Source organism: Pholis gunnellus (assembly GCF_910591455.1).
Source record: "Pholis gunnellus genome assembly, chromosome: 8".
NCBI classification, from domain to species: Eukaryota; Metazoa; Chordata; class Actinopteri; order Perciformes; family Pholidae; genus Pholis; species Pholis gunnellus.
The window spans coordinates 1,157,859-1,177,219 of NC_136534.1; the positions used below are offsets into that span (position 1 = coordinate 1,157,859).

The 19,361-nt window shown below is 40.1% G+C and overlaps 1 protein-coding gene across 1 annotated transcript in view; it reads right to left on the reverse strand.

Moving 5' to 3' along the window:
* grik2 (glutamate receptor, ionotropic, kainate 2) overlaps window positions 1-19,361 on the reverse strand; it is a gene marked incomplete at both ends in the record, with an annotated part of 286,105 nt that overhangs the window by 144,149 nt on the left and 122,595 nt on the right. The window contains 2 exons of the mRNA XM_079164096.1: window positions 6,082-6,255; window positions 12,365-12,418. Of these exons, the coding sequence (XP_079020222.1) occupies window positions 6,082-6,255; window positions 12,365-12,418 (228 nt within the window). The remainder of the gene's footprint in view (window positions 1-6,081; window positions 6,256-12,364; window positions 12,419-19,361) is intronic.

The following is a 19,361-nucleotide window of genomic DNA, read 5'->3' on the forward strand; positions in this document are numbered from 1 at the left end:
CGGTAAATAGACGGCTACAGGATTAGTTCATATGTTATGTATGCATTCATGCATTCATGTGCAGGTGACCATTTTCAATAATAAAAAAATGAATTATTAACATAAAATACACAAGTAAATATAAGTAGGTTTATTGGCAGCCACACAGTCATTGCAAAGTGCAAACACATTTTTGGCTGGTAAGCCTTGTGCAGAGCCTCCTGCTATAATAACATATTTCTCATATGACTCATCCTTTCATGGTGTCCACCATATGCCTGTTTGAGTGATGCTCAGATAATATGAATCCTGGAATATGTCTGATGTCCGTGTGACATTTTTTTTCATAACTCTGTTTGGATCAGACTTTAAATGATATCTGTCAAAAAGGAAATAGCTTTCCGTCACTGCCCCATTTAAATGTACCCACAGGTCTGGCACATTTATGGTAATACGGGAACAGAAATCATTCGGCATCATCGCTGTGGCTCTGAATACCAACTGTGTTTTGGAGCTGCAACAAACAAAGACACGACCTTGATGAGTGAGGGGTCAGCCCGTTTGCCCGGTCGAGTGTAAAAGTTAACATCTCCGGCTTTCCAACTTATCCCAAAAAGATAAATGCAGAAATTACAGTCGTGCCTGAGTGTTTTTTTTAACCTGTTTTAATTTAGCAGGGTACACAATGAATCAGACAGCAGCTTAAGCAATTAACAAGGAGAGACATTATGGTAATGAGAGCGTGGAGCTTGTAAGGTCACTCTCGTCGTGCATGTTAAGCCACGACTCTGGGCAGGGATTCTCCGCCGCCACATTAATTGAAGGCAGCATTAAGGAATGAGGCGCAGAATGAGTTCACCTGATTTGTCACATAGAAACATCTTCTGGACCAAACCTCATAGGTTCATTTAATCTCGTTCATGATTTCATGCAGACGCATTTTGGGGCTACAAGGAGATTTGTGTCGCTGGGTAGATGGCAGTGAGAAGTGGAAACATTAGAGAAGACCTCGTATGGTCTTCAGTACTGTGGAATGTGTGTGAGACTATTAGAAGGTGGACCATGAGTTAGAAATGATTTTGTCAAGCTATGAAATCCAAAGTCAAGAATGAACCTCCACACTCAGCTGTGTGAACAAACTCAAAGTTCTTTGTTCTAAATCAATGCAGTAACCACATGCAATGTTTTATAAAATGCATCCAGTGTAGCAACAATTCCAGTTGGAGGGTTGTTGAAAATTGCAGCACAAAAAAACAGAAGAAGAATACCGTTGGACATTAACATATTTTGAGAGATCTTATAATTCTTCACAAAGCTTTGAAGATATACCTCCTGGTCTATATGTTGTTTTCGTGCCCCCACATGGTTCATATTCACTGAGTCTCAGCAGTGGGTGATGGGAAGGTATTTCATGGAAATAAGGGCATTGTTGGATTTTCATATAAAGATCAGGGGGTTGATCAATTACACATCAGAATCAGAACAGTTTATTGCCAAATATGTTACACATACAAGGAATTTGACTTGGTGACAATTATCAAGACATCATTTAAAAATAGAAAAATATTAAAATGTACAATAACATCAAATTCGCATTAGCAACAGCAGAAGTACTGATTCTGTTTCTGTCTGCCCAGCAGTCTGTGCTCTTCTATAAAGTCAGTAATTAGGAAGTAAAAACTCACCTTGACACAATTAAAGAGAAAATCTACCAACATATAAACTGCTTATCTCTCAAATAACTACAGGGATTAATGCCTGATCATGGAAAATTAATCGGTAAAATCACACAAATTGGCTGGTAGCAATTTTAGTGCTATATGTTGTGAATGGAATCACTCGTTTTAGTGCACAATAGTTTGAGTTCTGTATTCTGAATATGAAATGTATGCTCTATACGCAGGGGATTTCATCAAGGCCAGCAAATATATTTAGTAATATTTAACATTAAATCTGCAACCACATGAGGGAGCCTGAATGTTCGTATTGTTCTGACCATTGATAATTGAAGCCTACTTATAACATAGAATGTAATATGAAAGGCAAGGGTACATTCTGTTTGTTTAACTACTGAGAGGAAAGGAAAAGAATGAGAGAGTCTGTTAACTCCACCTTATGCGTTTATTTGGTAGTATTGAACATGTGTATATGTTTTCAATAACGCATGAAACAAAGTTGTGATTTATCGAATGTAATCTCTTAGAAGCAGTTGGTTTACCTCTTGGTAAGGTGATGTGGAAACTGCAGTAAAAGTGGTCAAGAACCATCATTCACTCTGCTCATGATTTAGAGTGTTCAACAATATTGTGAGTCGAGTCGCGATGATTTGTCATTTTTGAAAAATGGGTCCCCAAAAAATGAAGTTTGGGAAACACTGGTCTATAGAAAGAGTCCTACAATGGGAAAGACAACAAGAGTGTCCATGTACAGTACTTCATGCTAACAATCCCACAATGCAATCTGCTTTAGGCTGCAAAAATCCCCCGACAGTGATGATGATGATGATGATGATGATGATGCTTAGTGTAGAAAAACAGCTGAGGGTGAGTATTGACGGAGTGATTTCAGATGCACATATAGTAACGAATGGGCCCTCAGTGAAAGGTAATGTCATGCATTCGTACCAACCATGCTTTCTCATCACTTAACAACAAAGTCACATCTTTTATTGTGGAGCAGTAGTTTATGCTCCAGCAGAGGAGCGTCAAGTTGATCCATGCATCACAGTGCTGCTCAATCACCGTCAAGACACTTTGCAATTGGTCAACAACACATATACGCATTTCAAGATTCACCAAATTTGAACTGGAGCTCCTGCATAAGCTCCACACGTGAATCCACTGATTGCAGCAGCTCTGTTGAAATGATTGTTTTCAGAATGAAATGCTGCTGAGACTAAATCTTCAGACCAACACACTGATTGAACAGTTGAGCTGTGTCCCTGACAGGATGGATCCAATGTTGGATTGCATACGCTATTTAGGAGAAGTAGCAACTTCCTAATTGTTACATAGCATCAACTGTGGCTCCGATTGTATTCTGCAATCAGCCATAGTGTTCAATCTGTGATCCCAACCACTGCATGTGAACCAACGTGGTGAATGGTGTGTGAAAGTGAAGTCTCCGGACTGCTCACTCAGTGCTTTCTGTCCATAAGTTACAGCACATCAGCAGTTCACTACTTAAGCACACAAAACCGTAAATACAGCACACAAATTAAGCCGTCAATCAAAGGTTTACAGAACCTTTCACCATGTCAATATGCATTAGCTGCTGACTGATTGCCATTTGTCTAATTAATCAATCCCCACCTTCAAACTCATATGCCATTAATTCACTGATAGCAGGGTCACCGCACACGCATAAATCTCTGCCTGTCGCTGATCTAAAAATAACCACCGAGCTCTGCTGGGATGATGACTCTCTACAGCACATATCGGAGTCAAAGAGCTGAATAGAAACACAAAGATGATGAGACACATCTTTTAGTTTCCCTTGTTTCCTCTCGGTTATGTGGATTTAAGACATCAGACTCCATGTAGCAGCTATAAAGGCCCTCTGTGCTTTTTGTGTTTTGAAAAGGTACAGTTATTACACACACAGTCCGTTCCGGGTCTCAAGTGGGAAACAGTATTGATTGAGCCACAAATCCAACAAAAGGGGCTTAAACTGAGTAACACCCACTCTCCGATATCAATCCAGAAACATGACTCAGCAACATCTTGCTGTTTCAGAGGAAAAAAGAAACGGAAAGGAATCTGTTATTCCCCAGAGGTAAGCCACTGTTTTCAATCAGCAGCCAACATGTTGCTGCTGCCGCCGCCAGTGCTTTCCAACTGGAATCAGACCAAGCGGCTACATCGGCCTAACGTTTAACACCTAAACAGTGCATGTGGGAATAAAACACAAGGACTCTGATTTCACTTCTGCCTTCCCTTCACCCACTCTGTATTTCTTCTTCTTCTTCTTTTTTTATTCATCCCCCTCATCTCATTTCTCCTATCTCCTCCATTACTCTCTTTTCCTTCCCATTCCTTGTCTCTGGTGGGTAGATGCTTTTTGGCACGGTTCCCAGATAAGAGATGGTATGAAAGCATGCGTGGAGGAACAGTTATTACAGGCAGTGTGCTGAGATCAGAGAGGTTTCAGATCACAGTGACAGAGACTCTTATCACACCCGGAGCTCACAACTCGGGGCACTAAGGTTTTCCATTTGACTCCCTCAGGACGACTGGCACGTTACAATAGGAGGTGCCACAGCACATCTGTTGTAACAGCTCTATCGTGTCCAGAACAATGCTTGTGATGACTTTATGTCTGTTAAAAGCTAGCCAGTCAGAGAAAAAGGGGAGAAGCACACAAAGTTTTGGGGAGGCTGTCTCAGTCGTCCATTACATGTGCCCCATATCCCCCATAGCAGTGTTTCAGTGGCTTCACAGGCTTGCTTTAAGGTTCTGATCTATTTCTACACATCCATAAATCTACACAGACACTGAGAGCACACACTGAACACAACACGACCCCCTCCGTCTAAAGCAGTCTGTTCTTTAATAGCCACATTTCCAGGATTACTTGATGTTGCTTTACTGACACGCCGCTGTGTTTCAGAAACATTAAAGTTGTTCTTCATACACTTGAACGCACGTTTGCAGCCCATTCATGATTGATCTGGCAACTTTGTGGCTATACTTTAATTACTGTGCAACGTCAAGCTATTTCTATTTGTGATGGTTTTATATAAAGCCAAAAAGGTGGGATTGTCAAGTTTTCTCAGGAACAAGAGAGAATCCTTTTGGATTCTTTATTTGAAATGTTTATTTCCAGAGGGCATGAATGAGGACTCCTAATGAGATTTGAAGTTGTTCTTTAATATCTCTCACTTATGTGTTCACTAATGGTTCTATTATGATTATCTTTTATGATGTATTTCTCATGATGTGTATTTTGTTATGATGTATCTTGTTGTTGCTTCCCTTGCTATATACTTTATTAGCTGTTTTTAAAGGAAAGTGTTTTTAATGTATGCCACATCTGTACAGAGTTAATACCACACTTTAGTTCTACTTCTCCAGTTTATGAACCAATATAGTTTCACCCATGCCCCTCATTGGACACTCCCCTTGCTTCTCTGCCAGTCTGGGACAACAATTGGCCTGAAGTCACATGTCCATATTTGCTGGTGTGTGCATGTATATGATTGGCTGTGTGTAATGTTTGTTTTACCTCTGCTTTGTTTCTGCTTCATAACCAACCCATTTAAATGTTGTCTGTATGTGTTTCATCATGACTCCGATGAAGACCACGAGTCAAAACGTGTTGGTCTAAAGAATAAAGTTGTTGTCTGTACTGCAAGTGTTGCTGACCTCCGCTCTTAATGTACTATTTCTATTTCCTATCTGTATTTCCTGAATAGTAGAAGGAACTTTGCAGCCTTCCATCTCCTGCTTCACAGAATTTGTCAAAGAAGTAAGACAATTTCTTTTTTAAGTAGATAAGAAATAAAAAGGTATCATCAAATATTAATTCTATGGCAATTGCATAAAAAAGAGAGTGTATATAGACAAGAAAAGCGCTGTGCGAGTCATCATAGAGACGCTTCACTGAAGGACGTCCGCCGGTAGGATGGAAGTGGCTCGTGTCCAACAGCTGCAGCAGAGCCGGAATGGGACCCAGCCACATCCAGTTGACACCAGTGGTAAGTTACTGTAAGGTTTCGAGCTTTGATGTATGCTGTCTGGGTGCAGTTTGTATGACTAACTCTTATACTTTACCATCCAACAAACTGAATAAACCTCTGTGGAATAGAGTACTCACAGGCAACAACATATTTTTCTTATTTTATATTTCTTATATTTACATCTTTTTCTTTGATCCAGATCACTACTACAGATGTAAAAATGACCTCAGAATACAAACATGGAGACCATTGAAGCAAATGGAATGTATTGGTGTATGTTCTCACCAATGTACTCAACAGACCAATGAGAAACAACCTCAGTTTAACTGAGCAGATTGATGCTATGTCATGAAAACTCTTCTCTGACAAACTGTACGGAGGGATTCATTCATTCACTACTCATTTCTTTTGTTCATGAGACTCACGGTCATGAAGCCGTCCAGTAGACCAGAGTCAGGTTTGGGTGGAGCCTGCAGTCGCTCCATGGACCATTTCTCTATGATGGAGGCCACTTGGCTGTTCTCAGTGTTGAGGATCCTGAAGCCCGTCATGTTCACACCACTGTATCGGTAAGGCTCCACGTCCAGTGCAAACAGATCCTGGGAAGTAATGGAAAATACATTAGAGAATTCTTTCTCTAAGAGACACACTGATATTTCATTAATCATCAAAAAGCTAATAAACCCAAACTTAGCTAGCAACATACCCAAAGACACCTCAATGGTAAGACTCTGTGCTTGGTGCTAATGGTTATTCACCTACTTTTTATGCCTGTAGAGTGGGAGGTGTTATTTCAGGCATCCAACATGGTTCCACAAGTAAAAGTCTAATTAATTTTCTCAGTTATGGACATGGCACTCTGATTAAAGCATAGGTAAAAACAATGAACAACTGTGTGAGAAAATACCAGTACCAGTAAAGAAGGAAGTTAACCATGACTCCAAAAGAGCATTTTTGTGCTCTACTAAGCTTCCAATTCTATTATTTCCCCCGCTAACATTTAACTTAAGCTAAAGATTCTAATGCAGAGACTGATCAAATGTGTTCCGTTCACAACTACAAACAACACAGCTACAAAGCAATATCAACTTCTATCAACTCAAGTTCATTGGTATCACAGTATTTAGAGCTGGCTGACTAAACACAATATGTCAAAAACGAGGTTAAAATGATGAAAACCAGTACACTTAACGATAAAGAGACCTATACTAAAACCTGTGCTCACCTAGTGTATTTGTCACTTTAGCAGAGAGTGCACTGAAGTAGTGGATGGATGGATGACCTGTTGTATTGCAGCACATAACTCTACTTAAACCACAAACTGTCATTTGTATTGATTAAAACAATATACAGAATATGAATGAATCAGCTTTAAAGGTGTTGGTAGGTGTCTTTTTGAACATTGGACAGAGGCGTGTTAGCTGTTTACTCTGTTGTTTAGACTCCAGCTCTGACATCTTTTTATCTTGAGGCCTTTTCACCTCGAAGGGAAGTGGATTTGGTCTGCGCTGCTTTTGTCATGGTTGAAAGGAATAATAAAGTTGCTCTCTTGGTTCGGACTACGGATGTCATTAAACACTATAGTGTACTTATTGAATATGTCTTTTCACACAACATGGTTGGTTGATGCCTTAAGTTGCAGTGTGAAAGCAGAAAAGATGTTCGGTCACTTTGTCACCACGTAATATCCGTGTTCTGTGTGAAATGATTCACAACTAAAAGTACAATTCAAAAATAATGTATTGACCAAAAACATTATTGCAAGAAAAAAAACAAGCTCCTGGTGTGTAAAGGCCTGTACACTCACAATAAATATGTATTTGTTTAAATATCTCTTTAAAAATATAACTCACTACTACTACTAATACTTCTATTATTTGATTGATGGTGTTAAAAAGTAATGCTTTTATAAAAATCAAATTGACAAAACTTTATGAAATACAACATGAGAGTGGTGAGCCTTCAGTCAGGCCCATGATGACCAAACACTCAACATAAGGTAAGTGAAGAGTAAAGGCTGCCATATGTGGCCTCAGTCTGCTGGTTTCTTCACTCTGCTGGGAGAACTATGCTGTCAGCACTGGACTCTTCTGCCAAACACAACGACCACTGTAGCTCCACTCCCTCACTCATTTTGTTTTTCACTTTTCATCTAACCAAAAACACCAGAGGGACATTTAATCATCTCACATACATTGGGGCTGTAGATCATTTAGATGTTTTATTTCAAACCTAAAGAAATTATTGTTTTTATTCTCCATGATGAAAAGCGCAGAGAGTTGAAAGCGGAATTATTCGGTTTTCCAAGGAACTTGACATTAAAAAAGTAAAGGTCGGGGGGAGGCAGGACCAACACAGAGTGAGAGACAGTGTATTGATCCTAGGCAACACAAGCAGCCTCTTCAGGATGAGAGTGGGATGGGACTTCAATAAGAGTTTTAATTCAGTCAAATCTTTTGACGTGCAGTCAAGGAGCTTAGAATTATGCTGAGTAATGTGTGGACATATGCAGATGTGTGTTGTTTTACATTTTATCGTGTGGACAGAGAAGCGGACTTTCTTCTGAGACAACCAAAGACAAGGTGACTTTTACATATCAGAGCTACAGACTGAACCCAGGCCTTCACATTGAGGTCATAACTAAACAGTGACACCATCTTCTGCCTCAGCTCTCTTTACAGTACTTATGCTTTCACTTGTATGCCGAGACTCCGGATGACACTCTGTATTTACAGATTTCAAACTGGCTGTCACCATTGTGAACAAGAAACCATACTGCCACAAGTACTACCACGACTACTACTGCTGCTGATTATTAATAACCATCCTAATAACAAGAGGCAGAGGAAGAAGTGGGGGAGGAAGCAAAGGGAAATATGAGGCAGATAAGAAACTTGAAGGAAAATAAATGAGGAAAAGGGAGATAAAGAGGAGGGAGAAAAATAAGAGCATGGATGTATTTTGAGAACTTGACCTGCAAGGTCAATGCATTTGTCATGTGACTAAAGGGGGTAGCTGAGCAAGTATGACTGTCTGTGCAAGCTATTCAAACAACACTATCTTATAGATCTGGATGGGAACTTCAAAACATCACAAAAAAGGAAGTAATTTACAAAGGAAGTAAATTGGTGCATATGCTTGAACATCAGAAAAACCTCTTACCGAGTTATTTTGCATGGTGCAGAGAAATCTGAATCATTATTTATTCTTTTATTTTTCCAAACAGGTCACAGTGTAATATCCTTGAAGATGAGCGCAAAATATTCCTGATGTACGTAGAGGTAGTGTGTTGATGTTTGGTGCAATGTATACCATGAACATATTTCTTGTCTTTTTGATACAATGGTATTGAGCTTTGCCCTCTACATTGTGTGACATTTCTCCAGTTAGACATTCTGACCTGAGCTGATGGAAGAAAACATCTGTGAGGTTAAACCTGTTAAACAGAGGTTGTAACTTATATTCAAGGGGTGCTTTAAATGTGTTTTTTAGAACGTAATTAAGTAGAAGTTTGTCATAAAAGTATAATGTGATATTTTTGACATGACTCAATGGTGGTGAAAGAATGAAAACAGCAGGCTAATTAAGGTTTACCACAGATGTGTCTTTGCTGTAGAGTTTAACTCATTGTTGAGTCTTCTTCTTACAATACAAGTAGGTGACCTAGCAGGGCTACCAGAGAGAAGCCTGCTGACTTCTTCAGCTGTCTTTGTTGAACACATAACACCCGTCTTCCTACTTGTTCCTGCTCAGCACGTAGATTTTACACTGAGACAAAAACGTTTTGCATCAAAAATGTAATAAAATTCTTCATACAAAGAGTAGCAATATAGCTGTTTGAGTTTTATAGATGTCTCTTTCATAATGCTGGTCTGTGGGGAAAGGGGGGCTGAGATTCAGTAGGTCAAGAGGTTCATCCACTAATCATAGGCTCAGTTCAATCCTCAGCTCGTGTTCACACTTTGAAGTGCCCTTGGGCAAGACATTGAACCCCAATTTGCTCCTGAAGGTAGGGCCTGGCATGAATTGCATAGCTATATAAATGCACGCTGTTCACCAAAATATTTTGTAGGGATTTTCTATATTAGCACTATATGTTATACAGCATACCAGTGGTGGGCCGTCAGGGCCTGCAAAGCCTTCTCTGCTGGCCTAAACAGAATCACAAAGTTAGAGCTATTTTATAATTTAATAATTTTTCATAAATACACTACATGTATTCTAATTATTTTCCCATTATCTTATTTTCTCATTGCACAGCTACTGTCTTCCTCAGTTGCTCTGCTTCCAGTGCAGCTTGTTTTAAGTAGAGCTTTTATCCAATCAGATTTCACCTCTGTGTCTCTAGGTAAGAAGAGAGGCCCCAGGCCTGCAGACTCACAAGTGAATCCCTTTGCAGTTTAAGTGAATGGGGATGATATTGTTGATTGTCATAGTCTTCAACCAATCAGATCTTTAGTTTGACATGTTGGGCGTATTCTTTGACATGTCAAATTAAAGATCTGATTGGTCAGATCTGTCTAGGTGACCTACAAGTACATCGGCATTAACGTGCAGCTCAGCATTAATGTGCAGCTCAGCATTAACGTGCAGCGTGATTGGTCAGTGGGCTAGCGCCACTGTTGTGACACTGAAGTAGCTTGCAGAACTTAGTAGTAGTAAGAGTTCAAGTTGAAAGATATGTAAGAGGTTATGACATTGACATGACATTTTTAGCATTTTGCTTGGTGTAGATTCTTTTTTCAACACTCAATGGCTGAAGGAGGAGAAACGGATTTCTCGAGAAGGACATTTCAAGAAAAGCTGGACATCAGCCCTGACCCAGCCAGGAAAAGGATTTGTACGAATGGTATTTCTGGCTGACAGCGTCAGCGAAGCGTTGCAGATGTTATGGCAGGGAATGTGTTTCATTTGCAACTGAGCGTCTTGGTGTTTGGAGCTACGCTACGCTAACCTGAGGTGGCTAACCAAGGCAGCAACACGACACCATAGCACAACAGGACACTTACAAGCTACGGTGCTTTTGAAAACTTTTGCTGACACCCGAGTGGATCTACAACTCAACGAACACGTTCGCAGGAGGACCTCTGGCTGGAACTGAACCGCACCGATGTTCTATACAACCACGTCATTAAACTCTTTGTAATCAAAGAAAGGAGGATGGACTTTGTCTTTAAGTGAACCGCAGCTTTGGTAAGTGAAGTGCTTTTGTGTTTCTACATCTGCAATAGCGTTACTACTGTGTTCATTTGTCTATGGTGTCGTTTTTATGATATGGTTAATATTGTTCCCTCTGATGTGAATCATATTTGAATGGACCGTGCTCTTCAGTGTGTGGGTGAATACGTGTTTTAGTGCTGCAGTGTTGCTGGATTGATTTGTTGCTTTGTTGTCATATAAATATATCTGACTGGTTCTTGTGAGTTTGTTCTTGTCATTGTGTTAATTACATTGATTTTGACTGTATGCATTGTCTATTAATGACGCAGCATCCCGTCATGCGCCTATTCATGTATCTGCACTCTGCAGTTAGTGTATTTGTAGGTGTTGAGCTTCATTTTTACACAAAACAAATAATAACCTGTAGGGGTTAGGGTTCAGACATTTGGTTCTCTGTTTGGGCTTTTGTTTTCTTTTACGTTCGTACCGAACGGTTTAATACGAATATGTGTATTGTTACACCCCGAGAAACAAATAATAACCGTAGCTGTGGCGTCATAATAAGGTTATTAGGAGGTGGTTCAACTGTAGTAGGACAGCACTGAAGGCCCATGTATAAAATACACGGCCCGCCACTGCAGCATACAGTATGTTGGGTTAGGGTTAGGGCTGCTACTGGGACAAATTGGCAGCAAGGCTGACTCAGTATGTGATGCATGTAAAACATCCATGAGGAAGACAAAATATAAAAGAGGAGAAGGAAAAACACAGCTGAGAAAAGAAGTGTGAGTTAGATGAAGAGCATTTACTTTAAAGGTACTATGAGGAACTTTATTGTTGTGATGATTTTGGTGGTCAATGTGGGAAAAAGGGCTAGTGTTTCCCGGCACCACTGACCCTTTAGAAAACCTCTGATTTTACTGCAGCAGGGTCTGACAGTCTTCCCTGTGTAGTCCTGGATCTGGTTCTCCCGTGCCTCCCTTCCCTCCAGCGGGCCCAGCTATACCACCCGGGCCGCCAGCAGTGTGCCGTCGGTTTGGCGCCCAGCTTGGCCAGAGCTTTCTACCTCCCACCGGAGCTCCGACTGCAGGTCGAAAGTGGCAGCAAAGCCTGATCTGGGTCTGACCGGTAGACTGGTTGCTGCTGGAGGCCCCGCTAGAGTCTGAGCTGAATGAGTTTCGGGTGAACCTGCATGATTTCATCTGATAAATCATACCCGGTTGCACCGATGACAATCATTAAGAATAACTATATAAATACAGCCGATCTAACTTCCTGCTGCTGGTTTTTTACTTATGTTGGTCACATAGAGTTACCTTGATGTCTCAAAGAACTATGCTATTGTTTTCTTTGGCTCTGGATAAAAGCATTAAAGGGAAAAAGAATGATCCAAGGTAATGAATATAAAATGAATAGCGGAGAAAATGAAGATTGAAGAGCAGCGTCGCCTCGTTCTTTGGGATGCAACAAATCTTCATGGGGATATGGAGCTCTGAGTTAGACCTGATGACAAAGCGACTGCGCAGCACAGCCTCTTTCTCTACTTACCAGTGTGGTGAAGATATAGTGATAATACTCTGTCATCATCCCCATGGCGAGAGCCTAAGAAAGAGAGTGACAGAAGGAGGCAGAGAGAGAGATTGGGAGAGGGAGAGATTTATAAATGAATAGGGAAGCAGATAGAAGATGTTGTCATATTTTGCACACAGGCACACACAGGCGTGTCTGTTTGTGTGGCTGTGTTACTGGCTGTACTACCATGTAATGTGAAGAGGCAGATATTCTGCTGCACTGCTGCAGCCACAGGCTCAGAGATAAGAAACAAACGCCCACCGAAAATAAAAACAGCTAAATAAAGCATGTAGAGAAATATGAAAGATAATACATGATTCTATAGACAAGGGACATCTGGGACCTAATCCCACAATAATGAGGTCAAGGGTGGAGTTACTGTGGGATATTGTTTAGAAGCTGGTGTTTACAACCTTTTGAAAAAAACAACAACAAAAAACAGCGAGTGAGGTGTGATACATCTGCTGTTGATTTGACAATATGATGCTTTTAGTGCTGGCTCTGTTTGGAACAGACTTTCTTGACACAGACAGGAAAAGTGCAAGCAGCTCATCAACATTTCTCCCTAACAGAGTGGTATGTGGAGCAACAATCAGTGTAAATGTGTTACAGTTTGTGTTTAGCGTGTTTTCTTTATGTTAATGCAGCATATTATCCTAAGAAATATGATAATATTTGACAAGTCTGCACAAGATGATTTACATCCAGTGTCAATGTGGGAAGTAGTGTGTCCTTCATATAGGGAATGTAAAATAAGGGTGTGGAGGTCGGGTGGTGAATGGGTTCGTTTCACGCTCGACTTCCATGCAGGTGACCAGAGTTCATGTCATGTTGAAGTTCATGTTCTATCCACAATCTTTCCCCTACCCTACCAATGATGGAGTTGCCTGAAGATATTGCAGAAAGTCAGAATTAACAAATGGAAATATTGGCATTGGACGTAAACAAAATATTTATTGAACATAAGTCAGCAGTTGACATTCACAGGGCTGATGCAAAGATTCATATTCGCACCACTAATTATTAGATTTCAATAATATCTACAATATCCAACATATATTTGGGGCCCGCGCAAAAAAAGGACATAGTTTAAGACACGGAAAGTGCACAGAACCTATTGTTTTTGTATAGATTACAATAATTCTACTGCATTCTACTCACATTTTTTAGCGGTTTCGGTTAACTGCTAGTCAACTCACGGAAATAAGTCAAAACTAGCAAAAAGTTGCAATGCTCTGCAGTGATTGGCAACGGTCAAATGGAGGTTCAATACCCAACCCTATTTGAGTTCAAGCTAAATGGAGACTGAGATTCACAGGCAGATGGGTGCAGTGTCTTTATGGAACCCAACTTTTTCATGTTGAAGATGAGCCACGAGGCAAAGCTCTCAAGTTGCCAGCCAATCAACTGTAGTCAAGAGCATTGTGTAGACCAAACAAAAACAAACCCCTCTCATGCTGCAGGGATCAACTGGTCTGGGAACACCTTGTGATCCCTGAGGAAGAGTTACAAGACACATCTGAGAAGAAGGACGCCAGGGTTTTACTTTAGCCACAAGCAGCAAAATATGAAAGGATGGACAAGCAACATTTAGTTTGCAAAGAAAAACACTGTAGACCCAGTGCTCATTTATATTTAAATAGTTTCACCATTTAGAAGAAAAACCACATGAACACCAGAACTGAATCTGAGCACATAGGGGGAATCTGGATTAATAGGGAAACTACATACGGTTCTGATGCAGCTCCATTTTCCCATTTGAAGTTGATTATATCAATGTCATTTTACTTGACTGTCGCCTTGTTCACGTTCAGTGCGAGTCAGACTTTTGTCATCGGTCTGCGATTGCCTTTCATTTTACCAAGCGAGGAATATGTAGTCATTCGCACCATTACCAAGGCAATCTGTCTCTAAAAATGCACCTCTGAGATGAGATTCTAAAGTGGAACTTTCCTCTGCATAATTCTATTATCATCTAGACTGTGTGTGTGTGTGTGTGTGTGTGTGTGTGTGTGTGTGTGTGTGTGTGTGTGTGTGTGTGGTGGCTGTATGCTACCCCATTCCGGCTGTAGGGTCCTATATGGTGGTGTCAAAGTCCTGTCCACCGTGCAGAAACTCACTAAACCAATATGAATTACAGATTAGGACTGTGTGGAAAGGATGATTAAATAGATAGGAAAGGATAATGGCTGCTGGTATCAGGTGGGAAACCTTGAGAAAGCCTCCAGCATTCCATCTGAGAGCCAGCCCACTCAGTAGTGATTCACATGGTGCCATTTGCTGGACCGTGTGATAACAGAAGAGTGCCGTTAACCTTTCAGAGCTCATATTACATTTTGTATGTCACTTGTGGGCAATGAAAACAAATAAAAAAATAACTTACATCCTGTTCAGTTATAATTACTGTTCAGGTTTAAAAGAATCAAAATGATCAAAGAGACTGAAAAAAGCACTTTCCATTCTAGTTTAGCTCTGTTCAGACAGCTTTTCACTTTTCAACTCGCCTTATTTGCTGGACTGTTTGTGAATCTGTGTTTATTTGCCCAGACAGCCAATATTCAGACAGTGCAGATGATAGAGCTAAAGCTAGCTAGTGATGTGCAACAATACTGTTGGCTATGTGTTCGATGTGAACAGCAGATTAAGAACAGTGTTGAACTATCAAAGTGTGAAATTCAGTTTTACTGATGATCATTATTGGTAAATATTCAGTGAAAAATATGCAATTGGGAGATCAGCATTAATGCTTTCTAGTAATCCCTCATAACGCTACATTGTGAACAACAAATCTGTGTTGAAATCAGTAGCAGGAGAGCTAATAGCTAACGTACAGAGGTTCCATTGGGTTATGTGATGATGCGTTCAAGCTCTGTTCAGTAAAACTGAGTAATGGGTTATCATGATTCATTATAATGTCATCTTGTAAAATGTAGTTTATGGCAAGAAACATAATGAATACAATTGTTTGGAGGATATGTTTTCACAGCAATATAAAATAAATATTAGGAAATGATGAGCTACACTAGCTCTAAGCAACTTATTGTACATCGTTTAAACTACTATTGTCAAGATTTTGTATCAATAAAACCACAATGTGTTGCTATGTAAGTACCCACTATAGATGACAGTAACATTAAAAGGATAACATTTCGCAGGGCGGTTGAAATGATTTTTCAGGACGGTGGTTAAACAAAATCGAACTGCCGAACAACTTACAGAAGTAATTAGCTTACTTACAAAGGAAAGTCAATAGTGATTAGCTAACCACAATATTATGTGTGATAACAGGCTGTGCTACCCGTTCAGGACTGGAACATCCACAATGAGAGTTTAGGATAATTATAATACTGTACTTTAAAAGAGATAACAAAAATGTTGCTCCATATGTCCCGATAGTGTGTTCAACTCACACTCGGTTTTAGTGCCAGATAGCTACAGCTGATGAAATCAACAAGCGACCCGATCCACGTCATTAGCTAAAAATCAGAGGCCTTCTTTCATCTATTGTGTGAAATGGAACACCCGTAATTTCAAAGGTCCCTTTGCATGTTGATGGTGAATGGTTAGCGTTGGAATCATATTTTTAACAACCACAGCTGGATGCAGTAAAAAGTCATGCTCCCATGTTTAAAACCTCTTGAACCCGAGAGGGGGGGGGAGTGTACACATGTAGTACAAATCACTTTTGAGAACGAATGAAATGATATTTTAAAATATTTCAAAAACGTACATGACGAAGAGATTCTGATCAAATGGACCATGTAACCTATTTTAATCACTCAAAAACATATATATACACAAAGTACTTCAAGGTACTACAAGTACTACCACAATTTCACCTATTTCTCACCAGGAGAAGGCGAGCAATGTTCTCCGTTATCGATTCCAGCCGCGATCTACGGCACTTTCACACACACACTTCATATCCAGCAGCACAAGCACAACAAACTGCATCGAACTATCGCCTCCAAATTATTCTACTTTAAACCGTTATAAAGTTACTATTGATCTGCCACAGATATCAACTCAGCCCATCATCATAAACATTGAAACGCTCCGTACCTTTTAGATGTTTCCTGGATGAAAATCGAAAAAAAACAATAAATAATCCTTGCCGCCATTTCGCCACGTCTCTCTCCTCTGCTGTGAAAAAAACTCTGACGAGATTCTATGACGAATGAGTAATAATTTCAGTTTTGGCCAATGGGTTTGACCCATGGGGGCGGATCACAGTTTTCGATTATTTTATTGGCTTAAAATTCTGTAAACAACTCAAAGAACCAATGACTACACTGCCCAGACTCTGCTGAGTTCAAATCTGTGGGAATTGCGCAAATCGGCCGATCACAGGCTGTGTTAGGTTCAAACACATCACGTAAAACTGAAATTCTGATGAAAGTGAGCCATATTTTACAAGTTTTCATATGGCCCAGGCTCTCAAAATGATGCCAAACTTCTGTATTAGATAGATTGAACACTCTTAGTGATAAAAGAAGTGAAATATATAGATATATAGTATTTAAAAGAGTACAGTAAGACAGCGATATATGCGCCTTCCAAAATCAGAATTGTCGTTGGCTGACCTCAGCTGACCTGTACACCGGCATTGATTTCTCAGGCATACTTCACTCTATCAAAGCCAATTTCTTTTTTTAAAAGGACTGCTGACATGTTATGATATGGGAGCGTTTAGGCCTGCCTGTGCATCATTTAAAATCAATAAAAGTGCTTTTTGGGTCCAAAAAAAAAAAAAACCCTGAACATTTTCAATATGAGCTGTGTGTAACATTCGTTTCAGCATTTACCAGTAACATATACAATGATATGTACACATCTTAACAAAGCTCACATTTATTTGTGTTATTTTGCCATTTAAATTATTCAAATAGACCTTGTAGTTAGCGAGATAAGCCCCTTTGGGTAAGGGTAGGACATTTTCGAGCACAGGGCTAAAAATAGGCCTAGCGTGCAGTTATTGTGAACAACACCCAAAATGTTTTGAATGTTTGCTTCTTTAGCAGATTTGTTGAAATAGTTTTAGGTCAGCATCAATAATGTTATATTCTCTCCTGACTGTTCACTTCAATGTTCAGCTGTTTATTTTCTTTCTTATTGATTTTCATAAAATCTCTTGCTGTTTTGGAATGTGTGAACCCTAAATGTAGACAGTAAAGAGACCATTATGTAGTTTTGGAATATTTAACAACACAGTTTTCCCCTGCTAGTCTTTGTGCTACACATCTTTGGACAATCTCTTTACCAGACATGTGAATGAAATGAATATCGTTTGTCACCTGGCTGCCTTGTTGTTTCTACATTTGGGGTTAACGGCTGGTAGCTGTTGACAGGTATGACAATCTCTAACTTATTGGTGCGCCATGTAATGAGATCATATCAGGACAATGAAGTCTTTCATTACATCCCATTAGCAGGGTTTCTCTCTGAAATTATTAATGAGAGTATAGTCCTTGACCTTCCCCAGCAATCTACTACTCAGGCATTGATTAAAAACCCTGGGAGAGTGACAGAGTGCCGGGGGTGAATCATGTTGTCTTTAATATTTGATAAATCCTGCTAGCACAAGAAATATGACTGCTTGCTAATTGAGTTACTCATTGCAAAGTTCCTCTTTTACACCAAATGACGTTCTTGCACTACATGGAAACGCCATTGTGTGGAATTGTGAGAATAGAGCTAATGTCTAATGTACGGACAAACTTTTCCTTGCAGCGTTTAATTCACAACTCTACACATGCAACTGATGAAATGTTCTAACCTTACTGTTTACTGATGTGAAGTGTCATTATCACAGTGTATACGGTCTGTGTTTCACACTCGGATCAAAAGCATTCCATCATGTGAAGGAAAAGGTATCCCAGAAGAGGATAGAGTGCCGTTAACAGGAGCCTATTATGACCAGGATGCTACTGAAATGAATTAGATAATCAAGTCATGATACACAGTTTGCTACCATGAGACAATGAGATGACTAATGAGTCAAACTCAATGCAGAACATTTGAGCAGCATGTACAGTAGGCGGAGTTTAGGCATCGTTTCGGGGATGAAGCTTGTAAACTGTGCAGCGTCCACAGAGTCACACTTTGCCTTGAATGTCATTACACTGGAGGTCTATCAGCTCCATTTGGATGTGCACAGGTGCTCTTTCCACTTCAACTGCAAACGGATTGCTGAGCAGTTCAAATTAAAATTTCTGAGCTGCAAAGTCGGCAAATCACTGAGTGAACTCCGTGCCAAGTGCGCCCAGTTATCAGCAAAATGCGCAGTCGGGAACACAGCGGTGGAGACTTTTACTGCATCACACCCGTCCGTGATTCTGGAGGTTTAGCGCAGTGAGATGCTTCGTTATGTTGCACATAAAGCCAGCTCACATCGCCACGTTTCGTCCCGGAGCTCTGTGGTGTGGCGGCCAGTTATGATGAACATGATATTTTCTGGCGGGCCGTCGTACCGAGAGCCGGATATATGCTGACAATTTAATTTAAAAGTCTCTCAATTTAAAGTCTCTCAATGTGTTGATCCTTACGAGGCTTTTCATCTGGGTTATGTTGTTCAGAGTCTGCATTTTTCCTTTTCAAATATTTCTCCATCGCTGTTCGTCTTGTCACCTCAACCGCTCCTGCGTCATTTAACTGTTTTAAATTAACAAAGTCATTATTGCGCTACCTACTGCCACCCACTGGCATGGAAGAGTATTATTAATTAACCAGCCACAATATTGCAGCTCAGACGTTCAACAATGGCAAACTATGCAACAACTAAATAATATTTTTTTGGACTCATTAAGTGAAATTGGACATTTTGCCACAGAACACCTGGCGATCTCTCACTGGTGTGCAGCAGTTGAAAATCACTGAATTAGACATAATTGGTCAAAAAACAATTCTTAGAAACTATGTTTACTGGTGGGAAACCAGTGAGGAATCAAGTCCTTGTGCATGGAAAAAAGAAACA